The sequence below is a fragment of the Hypomesus transpacificus genome, unplaced genomic scaffold, assembly GCF_021917145.1.
Source record: "Hypomesus transpacificus isolate Combined female unplaced genomic scaffold, fHypTra1 scaffold_451, whole genome shotgun sequence".
Lineage (NCBI taxonomy): Eukaryota > Metazoa > Chordata > Actinopteri > Osmeriformes > Osmeridae > Hypomesus > Hypomesus transpacificus.
Genome location: NW_025813967.1, coordinates 22492 through 42411, shown reverse-complemented (window position 1 = coordinate 42411; position 19920 = coordinate 22492). Strand labels below are relative to the sequence as shown.

General features: G+C 49.4%; 3 protein-coding genes across 3 annotated transcripts; 2 read left to right on the top strand and 1 right to left on the bottom strand.

Moving 5' to 3' along the window:
• Window positions 1-186: 186 nt before the first annotated feature.
• zbed4 (zinc finger, BED-type containing 4) lies at window positions 187-6515 on the top strand. Its single transcript, XM_047017005.1, has 2 exons — window positions 187-572; window positions 1927-6515. Exon 2 carries the CDS (start codon window positions 2133-2135, stop codon window positions 6030-6032), a length of 3900 nt encoding a protein of 1299 aa, XP_046872961.1. The 5' UTR covers window positions 187-572; window positions 1927-2132; the 3' UTR covers window positions 6033-6515.
• An 801-nt stretch (window positions 6516-7316) lies between these two features.
• Window positions 7317-11029, bottom strand: alg12 (ALG12 alpha-1,6-mannosyltransferase). Its single transcript, XM_047017006.1, has 9 exons — window positions 10841-11029; window positions 10560-10692; window positions 10019-10192; window positions 9573-9767; window positions 9200-9303; window positions 8837-9060; window positions 8420-8589; window positions 8018-8093; window positions 7317-7919 (listed from the first exon to the last, which is right to left on the bottom strand). Exons 1-9 carry the CDS (start codon window positions 10997-10999, stop codon window positions 7679-7681), a joined length of 1476 nt encoding a protein of 491 aa, XP_046872962.1. The 5' UTR covers window positions 11000-11029; the 3' UTR covers window positions 7317-7678.
• Window positions 11030-11282: 253 nt separating this feature from the next.
• Window positions 11283-15643, top strand: creld2 (cysteine-rich with EGF-like domains 2). The gene is made up of 10 exons (XM_047017007.1): window positions 11283-11708; window positions 11886-11968; window positions 12266-12376; window positions 12480-12571; window positions 12947-13123; window positions 13512-13610; window positions 13704-13787; window positions 13956-14051; window positions 14420-14557; window positions 15213-15643. Exons 1-10 carry the CDS (start codon window positions 11577-11579, stop codon window positions 15281-15283), a joined length of 1083 nt encoding a protein of 360 aa, XP_046872963.1. The 5' UTR covers window positions 11283-11576; the 3' UTR covers window positions 15284-15643.
• Window positions 15644-19920: the final 4277 nt, after the last annotated feature.

Below are 19920 nucleotides of genomic sequence, written 5' to 3'. Positions count from 1 at the left end.
GGTACACTATCGGTTAATTATTATTTGTTGTTGTACATAAATAGTGATAACCTTTAACTAGAGTAGCCTATTTATTGATCTCAACGCAGTCTTTACGTTGTGAAACTGCCGCACCCTACACTGACTTGATCGCCCCTGTTTCAGACCCTTGGGGTCAAGAAACCCCGTTGGTGGGAGGTGAAATTTTAAGGGCAGAGATAAGGGGAAACAAATAAACAATCATGTTGGGAAATACAGAACCTCTTTATACGATCACGGGGGTAGTGTCATTAGGCGCCTGCGCCTGTAGCAATTTACGGACCTCGTCCGTAGTGTAAAGTTTACATCAAAGGAATCGTCTTTTAACCACGAGTGTTTTGTTTTGTTTTTATGACACTGTCGCCATATTGTAGCTCGTAAACCGAGTGACATCACGAAAGCGTGTTCCTTCCGTCCAACGCTGTGTGGAGCTGCTTCAGCTCTGCTGCTCGGGAGACAAAGCAACGAACTGGTCCTCCTCCGGATCAATCAAATGTGTCATATTTAACTGTTTAGTAACCGAAACCTTTTGGATTACACGCCACGACCAAATGGTACGTATGCTATGTAGCTCCAATACGATTTCGGATGGTTCTAGTTGAGACAACGTCGTCGTGAGTGCTGGACTGATTCGGTTCTCCGTGTGGTTCTTGTGTTCTCCGGCCAGGGCAGTCGGGTTCTGCCAGGTTGGCTAACGTTAGCTAAGCCATGTCCTGTACGTGTGGCCTAGTTGACCGTGTCCAGTCACTATCACTACGCGTGTATTGCCAAAAACACCTCTACCTCGTCCCAGTATTAAGGAGGAATGGTTTGTGAAGTTTGTGCCTTCCCCGGTTATCTGTTTTTAGGTTCCCATGTGACACTTGACAGGAGATTAGCAAGCTAAGCTAGCTAGCTAACTACGTGCGTGTTTGTTGTTGTGTGTAGACCGCTACTAGTAGTAGCGTAGCTAGGTCAGGGGTTAGCCATAGGCTAGGAGTCTTTCTAATGTCACTGCCGCCCCTACCAAGCAATGCTATTTTTATGAAAGAAACTAGTCACTGATATAATACAATATATGAAACGTTACAGTAGAATTTGTACAGCGCCACCATATATTATCCGGTTTTGTGTCCTTATCCAACCAGTATAACCTTATAACCCGTAGTCATTTAAGGTAGTTGTAGCTTGCTAGCTAGTGGACTAGCTACTTGCTGTCCTGTCGAAATCTAGCTAGTCAAACCCGGAAAAGTTCAAAGCTATGTCGGTGCTATTAACTCAGAGAAAGACCTTAGTACTAGGTCAGCTTTTTTGTAATTGTAGACCTGTCTACTACACGAATCATTAACGTATCCTCATTCACCCTCAATATCAATCATAACGTGTTTATGTTACACTGTGCCGTGGTAGTTGGACTACTATATTCAAAGTCTATTTTGATTATTAAGACCCCTTTTAAAGTTCCGGCTTATGTCGCCCAGTCGTATTATTAAATGAAGTCGTTATCGGGATTAAATTAATTATTCTACGGGAAAAGTCTTGATCTTTGACAAAAGATGGTATATATGGTTGGTTGGTATACATCTTGTCTAAATGTCCTTCACCTCGTGTATTTTTTATGAATACACTCACTCAAACTAACATTGCTAGTAGCCTAGTAATGCGTCTCAGTGGTTTTGGCTATTCGGTGTGGTATGTTTGTCCATTTATCCCAGCCTAATTGGACTGAATAATAAGCAGACAAGCTGTGAATGTTCAATGTATTTATGAATGAACTAAACACAAGTATTATTTTGACTTGGACTTTAAAAAATACAAAATGCCAAATTTTAAAGTTATCTTTTTCACTGTGAACTCCTTCTCTCTGCCCCTCCCCCCTCCACTCTCTCTCTCGCTCTACCCCTCCCTTCTCTCTCCTTTTCTCTCCAGATCCTAGAAGTGGGATCCAGCAGGGCATCATTAAATGGAGGCCATGCGCGCACCATCTGATCTACACATAAAAACACTGATGGCCGAACTTGCCTGAGCAACACCCATGACCCATAAAACACTGACAAACTGCCTTTGATAGCCAAACCAGACGTTCTCCCCGTCCCCCTCCACCCAACCCTGCCGAACCCCCCCGCTCTACCAAGATGGACGGCCAAGATGGCATCTCCCGTGACGGGGAGGACATGGAAGCGAGCCCAGAGCCAGAGGGCAGCGTGGAGAGCTTAGAGCCAGAGGGCAGCGTGGAGAGCCCAGAGCCAGAGGGCAGCGTGGAGAGCAGGAGAAGAGAAGCAACAGGAACCTGTCTGAAAATCGAAGGGCAGGACGGCTACGTGTTTAAATCCTACAGCTTGACCCCTCGGGACCCCACAGAGGTCAAACCATCCCCCCCTGGACTCCCTGCTGCACAGACAGGTCTCCCCTCGCCACCTGGCCCCCCCTCGCCACCTGGGGCCCCCGCTCAGGAGGGGCCTTCAGATGAGGAACCCCCTCAGGTTGATCTGCAGGTATCAGTGTCAGACACGGTGTCAGACAAGGCGACAGAGACTGCTGCTCCTCCACACGTCCTGAAAACGGCGATGGAGATAAAGGAGGAGGATCCGGATGAACATATCCAGGAGGAGGGGGAGGGGGGTCAGAACGGAACAGGGGAGGAGGAGGGGGAGGAGGGGGTTCAGAACGGAACAGAGGAGGACGGCGTCCGAGACGAAGGCTCATCTTTCGACAGCTCGGTGGGTCCCTTTGCAACAAGAGACACCGACGATTACAGTAATCTGATGAGTGGGTACACAAGTACCCTGTACGACGTTGCCATGGACGCGGTTACCCAGAGCCTCCTGTCATCCATGAGGAGCCCCGCCAACCCCAGAAAGAAATCTCCCGCCTGGAACCATTTTTGTATCTCCCCACGCGACAGCACCAAAGCAATCTGTATGTACTGTATGAAAGAGTTCAGCCGAGGGAAAAACGAGAAAGACCTGAGCACCAGCTGTCTGATGAGACACGTGAGAAGGGCTCACCCCACTGTGCTTCTGCAGGACGGCGACTCCATCTCCTCCTCCAACCACCTGACCAATCCCCTCGCCGCCTCTCTATTACCTCCCTCAAACTCACCAAAAAGCGGAGATCTCCCAGCAGCTAACTCGACCCCCTCTCAGAGCCACGCGTCACCCTCCACCTCCTCTGCGGAGGGCTCAGACACGTCGTCCAAAGACGCGTTACCAAAACTCAAACCAAAACTAGAACAGTGCGCCAAAAACGTCTCGGCCCAGGTCTCACCGTTGCCACACACCGATAGCCACGGCGAAGAGGCGATGGACGTGGCGACCGAAGCCTTCCAGCCTTCTGCAGCCAAAAGCTCCAGCTCTAGACGGAGGTCGGCCGTTTGGAAACACTTCTACCTGTCCCCGGCAGACAGCTCCAAAGCAGTGTGCATCCACTGCATGAACGAGTTCAGCCGGGGAAAGAATGGGAAGGACTTGGGGACCAGCTGCTTGATCCGACACATGTGGAGGGCCCACAAGGACATTGTCATCGAGGAAAACGGACAGGGCTCCAATATCCCTCCGCCCTACACCTACCCACCCACGCTCCTGTCCCGCACGCAGACACAGGATCCCGTGGAGATTAAAAAAGAGTCGCCTCTCCCCTCGTCCTCGCCGGACACCATATCAGACGAAGTGCCCCGTCACGCTGACGACAACATGGAAGTGAAAGAGGAGTCGGAGGATGTTCTCAACCTATCAGGGCAGGAGTCTTCCCTCAACCTGTCCTTTCAAGGACTCCAAGGGGACGAATCCCTTCTCCCCTCATCGCCATTCGACCTCTCCGAAGGCTCCAGTCTCAATCCGGACCAAAGTTCGGTTTTCCAGCAAAACAAAAAGATCATGAAGCGTGTCAAGTCGGAGGTGTGGCACCACTTCATAGTGTCTCCGGTGGACCAGCTCAAGGCCTTATGCCGGTACTGCCCCTGTGTCATCAGCAGGGGGAAACGCGGAGACTTCGGGACCAGCTGCCTGATGAGGCACCTAATGAGGCGTCACCCCGACGTCCTCAAAAACCAAAAAAACCCAGAGGAGCCCTCCTCTCATCCGTACGCCTCTGCCGGCGCCCACGCAGTCTCACCCAAAGAGACCGAAAGAAACCCAGCTGGTGAAAAAAAGACACTGGCTATGCCAGTGTTCAGTAAAAAGACGTCAAAACTGTGGAACCATTTCTCCATATCCCCTTCCGATCCCACTAAGGTGGTTTGTTTGCACTGTAGCCGCACAATTAGCAGAGGGAAAAAAACGACAAACCTCGGCACCAGCTGCCTCTTTAGGCACATGCAGAGATTTCACGAACACGTTCTTGAAAGCAACAAAAATAACTCAGGTGATGCGCTGTCTGCTGAATTTCACGTGAAACAAGAGCTCATGGATGCTACGCCCGCGTATGAGGACAACGGCGAGAAGTTCGACGAGTTCCACCCGGTTGCCAAAAAAATCACCACGCTCGTCGCAGAAATGCTTGCACTGGATCTTCAACCGTCAGCCCTGGTGGAGAATGCCGGCCTGAACCGGCTACTGGAATACCTCCAGCCTCAGTATTCCCTGCCGTCCTCCTCCTTCTTCACCAGCACTGCCATACCCGACATGTACGAGAGGGTGAAGGAGGTCGTTCTCACTCACCTGAAGGAGGCGGAGAGCAGCGTAGTCCATTTCACGACCAGCGTCTGGGTCAGCAGCCAGACCAGGGAGTACCTGACTCTCACGGCCCACTGGGCGTGTTACGAGTCCAGCGTCCGTCCACAGGCTCAGGACTTCCACTGCTCTGCTCTCCTCAGCGTCTCGCTCATTGACGGCGACCGCGACTCCCTGAGGATCCAGAAGCAGCTGGAATACCTCTGGGACACCTGGGTCACCTCCTCTGGGCTCAAGAAAGGATTCACGGTGACCGACGACGACGCCGTCCGCATCGTCCTGGAGGACGCGGAGCACGAGACTGTGCAGTGTTTCGGCCACACCGTGGACCTCATTGTGAACGAAGCCATAAAGAGCCAGAGGATGGTTCAGAACCTGCTGAGCATCGCGCGGAAGATCTGCGAGCGCGTGCAGCGCTCGGCCAAAGCCAAGGAGAAGCTGTCCCAGCTGCAGCAGGTCTACCAGCTCCCGGAGAACCAGCTGGTCCAGGACGTGCCGTCCAAGTGGAGGACCTCCTTCCTTATGCTGGAGCGCTTAGTGGAGCAGAAGAAGGTCATCGACGAGATGTCGATTGAGTGCAATTTCAGGGAAATGATCAGCTGCGACCAGTGGGAGGTGATGCAGTCCGTCTGCAACGCGTTGAAACCCTTCGATGTGGCCTGCAGTGAGATGTGCAGCCGTACGGCCACGCTGGGACAAGTCATACCACTGATCCACATCCTCAACAGGAAGATAGACATGCTCTTCGACGAGACGATGGGCATCGACAACATGCTGAAGTCCCTGAAGGACTCCATGGTCAGCAGGATGTCCTCGACACTACAAGACCCACGATACACCTGGGCCACCATGCTGGATCCCCGCTACAAGACTTCTTTGTTCACGGAGGAAGAGGCGGAGCAATGCAAACAAGAGCTAATCAGAGAGCTTGAGGTGTCCCTTTCTACCTCGACCGGAACCAAGACGTTGTCCAACGGCTGCGGCGAAAGCCGTACTTCACCCGACAGCTCCCCTGCAAACAAAGACAACCTCTGGTCTCTCATGAAAGACATCAGGCACAAGATTAAGCAAGAGGAGAGGCCCAAGTCCTCGGAGCTGGCCGTCCTGGAGTATCTGGAAGAGGACATACTGGATCAAAGCTGTGACCCCCTCGACTATTGGAACCTTAAAAAGTTCCAGTGGCCGGATCTTGCCAAAGTGGCCGTGCGCTATGTGGGCTGCCCGCCCAGCATCGTCCCGGCAGAGACCCTGTTCAGCACTGCCACCGTGAACTGTGCCCTGAACCAGCCCAGGCCCTTGCTAGACAACATAGAGGGCCTCCTCTTTCTCAAGGTCAACCTCCCTTTGATTTATTTTCAATACTGATAAAGAACCGTTGCTTAAAAATGTCAAGGACCAAATGACAGGAAACTGTTGAATGCGGCCCTTTCTTTTTTTTTTACACAAAAGAACAAAATGTAAACACTGCTGGGTTCATCCGACACAAACGAGGATTTGAACTTTTGTTTTTAGCTGAACTGCATTTGTGTGTACTACTGTCAACACTGAGCTTCTCGTCAGACTCAGTTATTCAGGGAGGGAGGGGTTGTTTAGCTGTAGGGTTTGTTGATATTTGTTGCTGTACATTATTTTTTTTATGTCGACGTTTGTGTGTCTCTCTCCTTGTGCCTTATACAAACTACTTCAGGTCAAAATGCTGTAAATATTTTTTACGATGCGCAAATCATGTCATAAGTCCTTCTGATTACACAATGGCTTAAAATAGAAATGAAATTCTGTAATGTTTTCTGAGTGAAAACATGGCGCAAAATACAAATGCTGTGATTGAAAGATAATGTTTTAAGTTTATTGTTATTTAATTATCTCGTGAACATGTGGCTCATGGTACTGTCAATATAGAAATAGATTTTTTTTTTTTACTTGCTGAATTTTCTCTTAAAAGATTATGTAAGATATTGCTGTATTTTCGCAACAAGCAGTTTTGTTTGAAATATACAAGTTGTCTCTGAAGCACAATTTTAAGTTTATTACCAAGGGATTAAATTATGTTTTTTTTGTCAAGTTGAAATATTGTACTGTACATTTTTATAAATAATGATTCTGAGCTTAATTTGATACATGTGTAAGCATTGTGAATGGAGCCAGGCAAATCTTGTGGTCATTTGTAAATAAAGGTTTTCCTAAAGTATATTTGTTAATTTTGTCTTAAAAAAAAAAGTGCTGTATGCTACAGCCAGAAGGTAAGGGGGGAAAAGTGTGTGTGTGTGTGTGTGTGAGAAAGAGAGGGGAGGATGTGTGTGTGTGTGTGAGAGAGAGAGGTGGGAGGGTGTGTGTGTGAGAGAGGGTGTGTGTGTGTGTGAGAGGGGGAGGGTGTGTGTGTGAGAGAGGGGGGAGGGTGTGTGTGTGACGGGGAGGGTGTGTGAGGGGGAGGGTGTGTGTGTGAGAGAGAGGGGGGAGGACAGGTGTCTGTTTCAGACCAACAGAACAGTGTAGGTCAGTTCTACAGGAAGGCTTCGTGTGGTTAAACCACACTACCAGCACACGATTCCTGTTCTCTGCTTGAGACCCCTTCAGAGGACAAGTACAGCTCAGTGGTTAAATCCTTCAAATCCCTCCTGTATGAAATCAATACATGAAACAAGCTATCATGAAACTTTGCCTTTAATTATGATGTTCTTGACATCTATCAACACAAAGACAATCCAACCACCTGGGGCTGCAGGTGTGTAGCAGTGAGCGCTGCTTGCAGACGCTGAGCTGGAGAACATGAAACACAGATTTGGTCCTGGTTTGCACATGGCTGACAGTGAGAACAGGGACTGCATGTGAACCTGTAAGACTAGTTCCTTGTGTTGTACTGACAGGTGGAGAGATAAAACAGGTGAGACCACCTTGAAGATCCACACCCAAGCATGACTCCACCTCCAACTAGGTCAGCTACGCTTCTGGTCACCATACAAAAAACGACAAATACCCCCCAAAAAGAACTACAAACCCACAATCCTCACACATCATCCGGTTCTCCCAGGGTTCTGTATCCTCTCCATTAAGACGACTTTGTTCTCTAGCATTATGCTGACAGGAGGGAACTGGAGGAGGGAGAGCTGTGTTCTGCTGTAGCCCTGGGTGTAGGACACAGCCCTGTGAGTGTGTCTGAGCTGGGCCATCTTAGTGCTATTCACCTCCATCAGCAGATGGGTGTACGACCTCACGTCAGGATGGCCTGGCATTAGGTCCTCTCTCTTGTCATACCTCAGAGGAAAATAGGAAGGCACACTCAGAATGAGTTGAATGCGACACACAATAGCTTTAGAACACCAGGCTCGGGGGTTCCATTCTAGAACACTCACCTCCAGTTGGGGTTCTGTTCCAGGAAGCGTGAGATTCCGGTCTCGGCTGCGTAGGAGTCAACATGGACCACAACATCTAGACAGTGGTGGGGGGGAAGGAAGTAGACCATAAGACCTATAACAGCTGTAATAGTTATGAACAGAAATAAACCTTGTTTGTTCATTGGTATGCATGTTGTGTCTAATCATGTGTTCAGTGTCTATATCTCTAGGATGTATTTATACTGTACTGTGTTTCTACAGACTATCTCTATGTAAAGTATTGCTTATCTACCATGGTAACAATGTATTAATCTGGCAGACATTTCCTCAAAAACAACACACACAAGAAGGATTTGAACCTGCAACCTCATGATCTAAAGTCAAGCATGTAATGCTCTAACCCCTGAGCCTCGCCCCCACCTGTGCTAGCGGGCAGCGTGGCGTGCATCTCCTGCAGGGCGTGGCCTCCGGGGTAGTTGTGGCGCGAGGCGTACAGGGACACACCAGAGTACAGCACGTTGACCAGCAGGTGGCCCACCACTACGCCAGAGCCCAGCTTGAACACCCATGACTTGTGGTAGTTGTTCAAGCTGCAGAGGGAGGAACATGAGCATGGCTTTATTCAGCACATTACACGGGGGGATTTGACCCTGACAGCTCCTGATTTACAGCATATTTAGACACCACAATGTTTCTCTCAGAGCAACACACCTCCCACACACACCCAAACACCTACAGCCATACGCGCACACACACCTACACCCGCTTAGACACACACCGACCTACACCCCCCCCCCCACACACACACTCGTCCAGTCTGGTGGCAGCAGCACCCACATGTAGGAGCCCCCCCTGGCAGCCAGAAGGTTGAGCAGGGGGAAGCTGTAGATGATGAAGCGGAGCTCCTTGTGGGGCAGCAGGGAGTAGAGCAGCAGGAAGCCCAGCGCGGGCAGAGCCAGCAACCCCGCCCGCCGGTCCCTTAGCCCCAGGGGCAGCAGCAGCACAGAGCTGCCCAGTGCCCTAGGCACCGCAGAGTAGAAGTACCACAGGAAGGGAGAGGTTTACTGGGGAAGAGGGTCAAGGGTCACACAGGACTGGGGGGTAGGGTTCATCAGGTGTGTTGTGTCCAGGTGTGTGTGACGAGGAGTGTGTCCAGGTGTGTGTGTGACCTGGTGTGTGTGGAAGGTACATGAAGGATATTCCCCAGTTGGAGCTCTTGTTGAGGACGGTGTTGTACCAGAGCACCTGACCTTCAGGCCACAGCAGCCTCCTCCAGAAGAACGAGTCTACAGCCACGCTCACCGCTGGGACACACACCACACACACACACACACACACACACACACATATACACACACACATATATATATATATACACAGAGAGCACAACATTAGCCATGAGTCACAGCTCTTCCTGGGTGTACACAGTAAGTGTATCTATATGTGGGTCCATATGTGGGTCTATATGTGTATCAAAGGTGAAAGGTGAACTGGGTGAAACTCTAAAGCAGTATGACGTGACAACAGTTAAGTAGCAACGTGTCGTCACGGTGCGTCTCAAGGCAACGCCCACCCAGCGACAGCAGGCCAGCAGGTATGGCGAGGAGGAACAGCTGTACCAAGCCCAGCTTCCTGCTCAGCAGTGACATCATCAGCATGAGCCCCAGGAGGAGGCAGAGCTCAGAGCGGAACACGATGATGACCACGGCAGACAGGCCGATGAACCAGGCCAGACGCTGACCCATCCAGCTGGAAAACGCCAGAAGCACTGTTCAGGAGAGGAAGATCAGCTTTACTGGATTGATCCCACCCATTAATCACTCTGTCAATTCATAAATCAATCAAACGCAATGAATCAATCGCTGGATCTGTATGAGAGAAAGCTTCTTTCTCCAGATTCTGGTGGAGTCAGTGAATGATTCAGACGGAGATCTTTTGACTTACGTCTCCATGCAAACAGTGTACTATGCAACATGTGTGTATGTTGGTCATGTTAATGCCGTGTGTTGTGTGTCTTACCTAGAGGCAGAGCGAACACGTTGGGGAGCGTTCTGCTGCTGTAGAACATGAGGTGGAACTGGGAGCAGCAGATCAGGCAGAACAGGCCCGCCACCGTGGATCCAAACTGCTTCCTCACCTCCCTCTGCAGTCGCCATAGTGCCCCCACCACACACAACCCCAGACACCCCCGGACTGGGAAAAACCAATGTTAAGATTTAGCATGTTATTCATTTAGCAGACGCTTTTATTCAAAGCAACGTATGAATAGTAAATGTAGAAAACAGGATACTGCAAATGCGCCAATATCTTCAATATTTAGCAACAATAACCTCAGACTTGACATGGAGAACGGGCTTCGTGTGTATTATCGACTGATATCTGGGACTGTAGTACAGTAGATAACAGCTACTTCAGACTTATCCCCATTATATCACTTATATCCCCATTCCAGGATCACTCCAACGTGTATATTTTGTCCTGTCATAATAATCAGATAATAATAGGACTAAGTCTGGCTGTCGACTGACTAGCCGTCGTAGGTAACAGATGTGAACTGTACCTATAAATTGTGTGGTGAACTTCGGTGCATCGAGCAGAGAAAGGACGTAAATCAACGGCGAGCAGAGCGCTGACAGAAACAGCGGGCCGAGAAAAGTTCTCGGAACCACTCCGGGAAACTCATGGTGGTCATACTGAGAAGCAGAAAAAGAAACACATCGCTTAGAGTTGAGGACTTTAGGTCGACTTGCAGTTGGGTGTTGGTGCCATTCATTGCCTCTGTGGCAGATCTAAACGGCCTAGAAAGTTAGCTTTGTTTACAGCGATATTTCATATCCTTACCTTTTCAAAATCGAATCTGTGATAAAGGATATCATGGACTGCTTGTAAGTTGAAACTCTCTTCGACTTTAGTGAATGGGCAAATAAATAAATGCAGGAATATAGTAGAAATGAACAATAACAGCAAAGGAATGCCAGAAACATGCCTCTTTTCAGCCATGACAGGACCTGTCAGAATCCTAACAACTTCCGGTTATTGCGGAAATAAAAACAGAGACGTATAGGTAATTTGAAAATGTAAATAAGTTAGGTCATTTGATAAGGGTACAGTTCCAAAAGTGTACATGCATTCATACATTAATTATTATTTTGGGGGGAAAACTCTATTTCGTTACGCTCTCTCATTTTTACACGTGGGGAAAGAAAGACGTTTGTCCCGCACGTGGCGGGATACTATTGGTCGTTAATATAAGTGATAGGTCATGATAGCGAATCGTAATAGGCCACAATTGTAATCGGAGGCTGACGCGGAAATCCAAATCATATTTATTTTTTTGGTCGTAAAAATAACCGGCATGTAAATATGAACATACTCTTGTCTGCATTGCGTTGTCAACGTGGACTCAGAATGATAATTTCAAACTGAATCTTACACCAACAGTTGTGTGGTAGTTGTCTGAAGTAAATACAGGATAGTGAGTCGGGTGTCTGCTGGTGGCTACGTCTGGCGTTATTCTTGATATGATACTTCGGTTGCGGCAGTGTTACTGTTAGCTAGCAAATTGAGATTGGCCAACATGCTTTTCACCGGTTCGAAAGGGTGGCTATTTTCTTGCATAACTTTTATTTTACTGTCAAAATGCACTGTAGCTAAAGATGTAAAAAGCCTCTGTTCAACCTGTAAACAGATAACCGAGAACTTCAACAAGGTAGGTATGTCATTACCAGAGTGACTATAGTTACGCTTTTTGAATGAGAACCTGAAACGCAGTGCTTCGTGGAACATTGTATTACTTTGTTAACTGCATTAGATATAATAACCTCGTAGCATCACGTGTGGTGTAACGGGAAATGTGTTACGGTTTCCTCCCCGCCCGTTTGACCAGGGGTTTGACAGGACAGCGAAGCAGAACTTCGGCGGAGGTAACACGGCCTGGGAGGAGAGGAAGTTGTCTAAATATGAGACCAGGTATACCTCTCAACCGGCCCTGTTGGGCTCCCAAACACTCCCCTCTCCACACACTCGTATCCTAACCTAACCGTTTGGTATTCAGCACATGCGCACACACCAACCAGTGATGGCATGCGCATCATTAAGGGTCATTCAGAGAAGTCAAGAATCGCCTGTGCTGCTGTTCGGTGTCATGACGACCTTGTGCAAATGTCACAAAGAACCCACCTTTTAGACTTTGATCTCACTCCATGTTTTATTATTTTACCTTCCATCTCTCTCTCCACCTCTCCCTCTCTCTCTTTCTCTCTCCAGTGAGATTCGCCTGGTGGAAATCCTGGAGTCTGTGTGCGACAGCAGCAGCTTTGAATGCAACCACATGGTAGAGCAACACGAGGAACACTTTGAGACCTGGTGGTTCAAGAGGTGAAGCTTTCACTCTTTCCTCCATCCATCCCTCCACCTATTATTCAATCCAGCACTTATTCACATCTAAGGTGTGTGTGTGATTTCTTGTCGCTGGATACAGGAAAGCCAAGCATCCTGACCTGTTTAAGTGGTTCTGCGTTGACACCATCACAGTCTGCTGCCCAAAAGGAACGTTTGGTCCCGACTGCAACGGTAAACAAACCATCAAACTACACTGGTGCTCCTCCCTCTGCCTCTCCCCCCTCTGTCCCTCTGCCTCTCTCCCCTCTGTCCCTCTGCGTCTGTCCCTCTGCCTCTCCCCCCTCTGTCCCTCTGCCTCTCCCCCCTCTGTCCCTCTGCCTCTGCCCCTCTGCGTCTCCCCCCTCTGTCCCTCTGCCTCTCCCCCCTCTGTCCCTCTGCCTCTCCCCCCTCTGTCCCTCTGCCTCTCCCCCCTCTGTCCCTCTGCCTCTCCCCCCTCTGTCCCTCTGCCTCTCCCCCCTCTGTCCCTCTGCCTCCCCCCTCTATCTCTCTCTCTCCCTCCCCCCCTTCTTCTCTGGCCCTCATGTCTGTTGCATCCTGTATCGTCAGCGTGCGTTGGTGGTTCTGAGAGGCCTTGCCATGGCAACGGGGCGTGTGATGGCGACGGGACCCGAGGGGGCAAGGGCAAGTGCAGCTGTAACCACGGTTACCAGGGAGAGTTCTGTCTGGGCTGCGTGGACGGGTTCTTCGAAGAGCTTCGCAACGACACCTTCTCTCTGTGTACAGGTAGGGTAGGAACATGGTTCTCTCTGTGTACAGGTAGGGTAGGAACATGGTTCTCTCTGTGTACAGGTAGGGTAGGAACATGGTTCTCTCTGTGTACAGGTAGGGTAGGAACATGGTTCTCTCTGTGTACAGGTAGGGTAGGAACATGGTTCTCTCTGTGTACAGGTAGGGTAGGAACATGGTTCTCTCTGTGTACAGGTAGGGTAGGAACATGGTTCTCTCTGTGTACAGGTAGGGTAGGAACATGGTTCTCTCTGTGTACAGGTAGGGTAGGAACATGGTTATGGTTTAGATGTGGACTTCTTGACGTTCATATGGTTGAGTTTCATGATGATGATGATGATGGTGGTGATGAAGATGATGATGGTGGTTATGTGGTTCCTCCCAGGTTGTCATGGTTCCTGTAAGACCTGCTCTGGCCCGACCAACGACGACTGTGACGAGTGCAAGGCAGGCTGGGAGGAGGACGACGAGGGCGCCTGCATTGGTGAGCCAGCCAATGACTGCAGCTTTCGACTCTTCCATGATTGGTTGGGCATTCGTGGTCTGAGTTCCTGTTGTGACATCATGTGACTCTCAGATGTGGACGAGTGTTCTACAGACTCCGCCCCCTGCCAGGAAGAGCAGCACTGCCTGAACTCAGACGGATCGTACTCCTGCAGAGGTGAGACTGAAGCTGCCTCTACTGAAGCTGCCTCTACTGAAGCTGCCTCTACTGAAGCTGCCTCTTCTGAAGCTGCCTCTACTTTTAAACACTGGCTTGTTCTTTTGACCTTGACTTGTGTGTGTGTGTGTGTGTGTGTGTGTGTGTGTGTGTGTGTGTGCGCGCCAGCCTGTGACCAGGTATGCTCTGGGTGTACAGGAGAGGGTCCTGATAAGTGCAAGGCTTGTGCCAGAGGGTACCAAGACACAGAGGGCACCTGTACAGGTGAGACTATCCTCTACCTAAATACACCTGTACAGGTGAGACTATCCTCTACCTAAATACACCTGTACAGGTGAGACTATCCTCTACCTAAATACACCTGTACAGGTGAGACTATCCTCTACCTAAATACACCTGTACAGGTGAGACTATCCTCTACCTAAATACACCTGTACAGGTGAGACTATCCTCTACCTAAATACAACTGTACAGGTGAGACTATCCTCTACCTAAATACACCTGTACAGGTGAGACTATCCTCTACCTAAATACACCTGTACAGGTGAGACTATCCTCTACCTAAATACACCTGTACAGGTGAGACTATCCTCTACCTAAATACAACTGTACACTGTCCTTTAACTAAACAGACGTGGACGAGTGTTCCCAGCCGGAGGCCGTGTGTCCAGAGGAGCGGCGGTGTGTGAACACCAGGGGGAGCTACTCCTGCCACTGCCCAGAGGGCTTCCATGAACAGGAAGGAGCCTGCGTCAAAACACCAGAACCAGGTAGCTAGCGACCCCATTCTCTGTTAGCTAGCGACCCCATTCTCTGTTAGCTAGCGACCCCATTCTCTGTTAGCTAGCGACCCCATTCTCTGTTAGCTAGCGACCCCATTCTCTGTTAGCTAGCGACCCCATTCTCTGTTAGCTAGCCGTGTACTGAGTGGGCCGGTCTGACAGTAACTCTCGGGCCACTTTTCCCCCCAGTCCGCCCCTGGTTATAGGAGGCAGTAAAACTAACCCTAACCCCTGGTTATAGGAGGCAGTAAAACTAACCCTAACCCTGGTTATAGGAGGCAGTAAAACTAACCCTAACCCTAACCCCTGGTTATAGGAGGCAGTAAAACTAACCCTAACCCTAACCCCTGGTTATAGGAGGCAGTAAAACTAACCCTAACCCTAACCCCTGGTTATAGGAGGCAGTAAAACTAACCCTAACCCCTGGTTATAGGAGGCAGTAAAACTAAACCTAACCCTAACCCCTGGTTATAGGAGGCAGTAAAACTAAACCTAACCCTAACCCCTGGTTATAGGAGGCAGTAAAACTAACCCTAACCCCTGGTTATAGGAGGCAGTAAAACTAAACCTAACCCTAACCCCTGGTTATAGGAGGCAGTATGTATGTGGACTAAAAGTATTCTTAAATTTTCTACCTCAAAAGCTGAAGAGGGGGAAGAGGAGGAGCCAGCAAATGAGACCGCCAATCACCCAGAGGGACACGAGGACCTTTGACCCTGAGAGGACCAATGGGAGCAAACCAGAAAGGAACTTTAGGGAGTTACTATTGGTTGACAAACCACAGCAGGAAGTCTGAGCCCTCTCCTCATGAACCAAACGCTCTAACTTCCCCGTACTGTACTCTCCTCCCTGAGGAAGGACTTGGAGCGTGAACACTGAGGCTGAGAAAAGACCTGCAGACAATTTCATGTTCAAGAAACATAAGTATTAAATCCATTTCTGATTCAGATTCTGATTAGTTTATTCAATCATTGTTGGCTTTTGTCATGATTATTTCTCCCATGTTTTGATTATGATGTCTGGTTTTAAAAATAAATAAAAAACATTCAGGAAATGATTCAATAAAATTGGAAGAAAGAAAGGGTTTGTTTAGATGTTTGATTTTTATTATCATCAGAATTATAGTTCTTCTGTATGTAATAAGGCCTCTAGGGGGCAATCTATACCAGGATTCTTTTTTTACAGCTGCAGTGCCAATTGTTGACTACACAGTGTTGCTGTAATCTTACAAAACACAGACCATGAGCCGTCAGGACTGGATGCGTTTATGAAACTTATATAAGTTACCTTGGTTACTTAGCTAGAACTAGAATAAGCCTTTTTAATGGAACAGAACTGTCGCAGAAGTAAGCAAGAATTTTCCAAATAAGCCTGGCTTTTCCTTAATCTACGTTGATGGAACACCCCCCTGTTCTCATCAAACACACTTTCCTGGGAAAAACCTATCTTTCATCCACCTAGGAGTAGAAAACGGGGGAGGAGGGAGGGAATCTGTCTCCTGGTTCCTGCCTGTTCCAGTAACCTGTTTCTGACTGTAATCACGCTGGCTGAGTTCCTCAGGGATGAAGTCAGCTGTGTGTGTGTGTGTGTATCTGTGAGTGTGTGTCTTCAGCTGTTTCTTGTGCTTGAGCAGGTCTTCTAAAGAGATGGACTGGAAAGAGGGGGAAGGGAGGAGAGCAGGAGGGAGAAGAGAAGGAGGTGAGGAGAGGGAGAGGTGTAAAGCCAGTCTGAACCTGTCTAGACTAGCTCTGCTCTCCCCCGATAATAACAGTCTCCCTCCTCCCTCTACTCATCTGTCTAGGTTGTCAAGACTACCAACTCCCCTCCCCCCCACACACACACACCTCTGTGCCCTGCGCTGTGGTACCCCAGGTTCTACGAGAATGATGTCACAGCAAGCTTCAGAACGCAGGAACATGCAAGGTCTTCAAAATAGGAGCAACCATATTGATACCACCCTTGACAGATTGTTGTGTTTGAATTATAAAGCTTCTCCATGTGAGTCAGCACATTCACACCAGCCTGGAGGCCTCTCTCGACATCACACACACACTGGACAGGACCTGTGTGTGTGTGTGTCTGTGTGTGTGTGTGTTTCTCATTAGCTGCTACAGTAGATCTTCCTTCTGCAGAAAGAGGTTACGCGTGTGTCTGTGTGTGTCAGTGGATGACCTCAGCAGCCTAGAGGCTGGAAACAGACTGAAGACCTCATAATCAACACCTAGCTGACACACACACACACACACACACAGCAGCTGGGAACTGTGTGTTCGTGTCACAGCATGCTGTAAGAGATTCCATCATCACCAGAGTCCTGTGTCTCTCAGACCAGGCATCAAATCTCACACATACACACACACATACACATACACATACACACATACACACACACATACACACACACACACATGGCCTCATTGTCTGAGCTGCAGGAAGCAGGCCTCCAGCCAGCTCTGATGCAGAGATGAGCGAGAGAGGCCAGGTGAAGTAGTCCCTTCACCTGCAGCCAATCCCTGCAATGTTTACAGTTTCTAATCAGTAAACCAGAAAGGACTACCAGACCGCATGTGATTTAGGAGGAGAGGAAGCCTGAGAGATCAAAGTCTATTGTACCTCATTCTTGAAGTGTGTAAGATCAGAGTATAGGTACACACACACATATACAGGTGCTGTCTGTCTGTCCTGTCTGTCTGTCTGTCTGTCTGTCTGTCTGTCTGTCTGTCTGTCTGTCTGTCTGTCTGTCTGTCTGTCTGTCCTGTCTGTCTGTCTGTCTGTGTGGTCTGTCTGTCTGTCTGTCTGTCTGTCTGTCTGTCTGTCTGTCTGTCTGTCTGTCTGTCTGTCTGTCTGTCTGTCCTGTCTGTCCTGTCTGTCCTGTCTGTCCTGTCTGTCCTGTCTGTCCTGTCCTGTCTGTCCTGTCCCTCTGCCATCTCTGTGAAGAAACTTCAGAGGTGTCAACACACACACATGTATGCATGATACACACATACACACAAACAGCAGCAGACAGAGAATGGGGAGGCGGAGGAGAAAGGGGGATGACCACATCAGAGAGGCGGATGGTACAGCTGAACAACAACCACTGCCGCATGTGTGTGTGTGAGAGATATAGAAACAGTTCAGCTGAGGTCATGAGGAGATACATTTCATCTGTGTCCCCCTCTCCTCCCCCTCTCCTCCCCCTCTCCTCCCCCTCTCCTCCCCCTCTCCTGTCTTCTCTGGGTCAGGGAACAGGGGCTGTTCATCACTGAGATCTGTCTGAATGGACTCACTGTCTGAATGAATCAACAGCTTGATACAGTTATATCATAAATGGCACAGTCTCAGTGTGTGTGTTTGTGTGGATGTGTGTGTGTCTGTCTGCGTGTTTCTGTGCATGTGTGTGTGTGTATGTGCATGTGTGTGTGTGTATGTGCGTGTGTGCGTGTGTCTCCAGCCAAGACTCAGTTCCTGGCTGAGTTGATTAAGCAGTGAGGCTGCCATTGCGACAGGTGCGTTTGATCTGATCTGTAGGCATGAATGGTGTGAACCACCCACCATCCCTGCTGCTGCCCACACACACACACACACACACACCATAGAAGACCTACACACACATGCACACAAGCATCTAGTCAGCCAGGCAGTACCAGCAGGCCTGGTCAGAACAGTGATTATGTAAGAAAGGAGAGTCCTGAAATGGCAGAGAGGGGGGGAGAGAGAGGGAGAGAGGACAGGGAGGGGGAGAGAGAGAGAGAGAGAGAAAGAGGGAGGACAGGGAGGGAGAGAGAAATGTTTACCCCCCCTCGACCCAGATTTGAGCCCTGCACTCTCGATGAACCCCAAAGCCTTCTGGGTACTCTCGCTGAGATTCCCAGTAACACCGCTGCTACTTACAAACCTTGTTCCTTAGTTACCAAACCTGTTCCTTGGTAACCAGACCTGTTCCTTACCTACCAGGGACACTGAGCCTCTCCTCTCTCCCCCCATCCATCTCTCTCACTCTGTCAACAGTGGCAAAATCATATTTATCAGAACACATGCATACACACACACACACTGAACTTCAGGAGGGGAGGAGAGGTAGATAACAGTCTAGCTGATGAGCTATAGAAGAGTATTTCCCCTCTCTCCCTCTTTCCCTCTCCTCTCCTCCCCCCTCTCCTCCCCCCTCTCCTCCCCCCTCTCCCTCAGAGAACCTCCTGACCTAACATGGCTTCATCTCAGTCTGTCAGGCACACTGTGTTCCAGAGACTGGCGCCATCAAGCTTTTAGTGCACATCAGGTCTAAATAACCTCCCTCCTTCTCTCCCTCACTCTTTCTCTCCCTCTATCTCCTTCTCTCTCTCCCTCACTCTCCTTCCCTCCCTCTCTCTCTCCCTCCCTCTATCTCTCCCTCTATCTCTCTCCACCATCTCCTCCCATAGGAGATCCAGAACAGTCCCTGGATCAGAGACAGACCGTAATACCAGAACATCTTCATCCCTTATTGAACAGTTTATGTTGGACATGATTTGGGATGGCATTGCTGTGACGACTACATGGCAATACAGCGCTGTCTATCTGTGATGGTTGTCAGGGCATTATGCATGGAAACACTGCCCTCTTTTTGGTTGTCACAGTTTCAGGTGACGGCTGACCTTATGGAACTTTCCGGAACAATATGTGCTTGTTGCCACAGCAACGAGTCTGTCTTCCTGGGAAACGCCTGTGGAATCTGATCGCCATGGACGCAAAAAGAAAGAGGAGAAGAGAGCAGAGGAGAGCAGAAGAGAGCAGAGGTCCCTCTTCTCTCTCCTCTCTTATCTTTCCCCTCCATAACAGTGTGCTGCATGTTGAGGTTGTTGTCAAGGGCTGATGTAAACAGATTGTTCCTGAAAACACCTCAGGGATCTGCAGCACACTGTGTTCTGCCTCTACTGGAGCCCTGCCTCTAGTACCCTTGTCCTGACTCAACTGTAGCCCTGCCTCTAGTACCCTGTCCTGCCTCTACTGGAGCCCTGCCTCTAGTACCCTTGTCCTGACTCAACTGTAGCCCTGCTCTCTAGTACCCTGTCCTGCCTCTACTGGAGCCCTGCCTCCAGTATCCTGTCCTGCCTCTACTGGAGCCCTGCCTCTAGTACCCTGTCCTGCCTCTACTGTAGCCCTGCTCTCTAGTACCCTGTCCTGCCTCTACTGGAGCCCTGCTCTCTAGTACCCTGTCCTGCCTCTACTGTAGCCCTGCTCTCTAGTACCCTGTCCTGCCTCTACTGTAGCCCTGCTCTCTAGTACCCTGTCCTGCCTCTACTGTAGCCCTGCTCTCTAGTACCCTGTCCTGCCTCTACTGGAGCCCTGCTCTCTAGTACCCTGTCCTGCCTCTACTGGAGCCCTGCCTC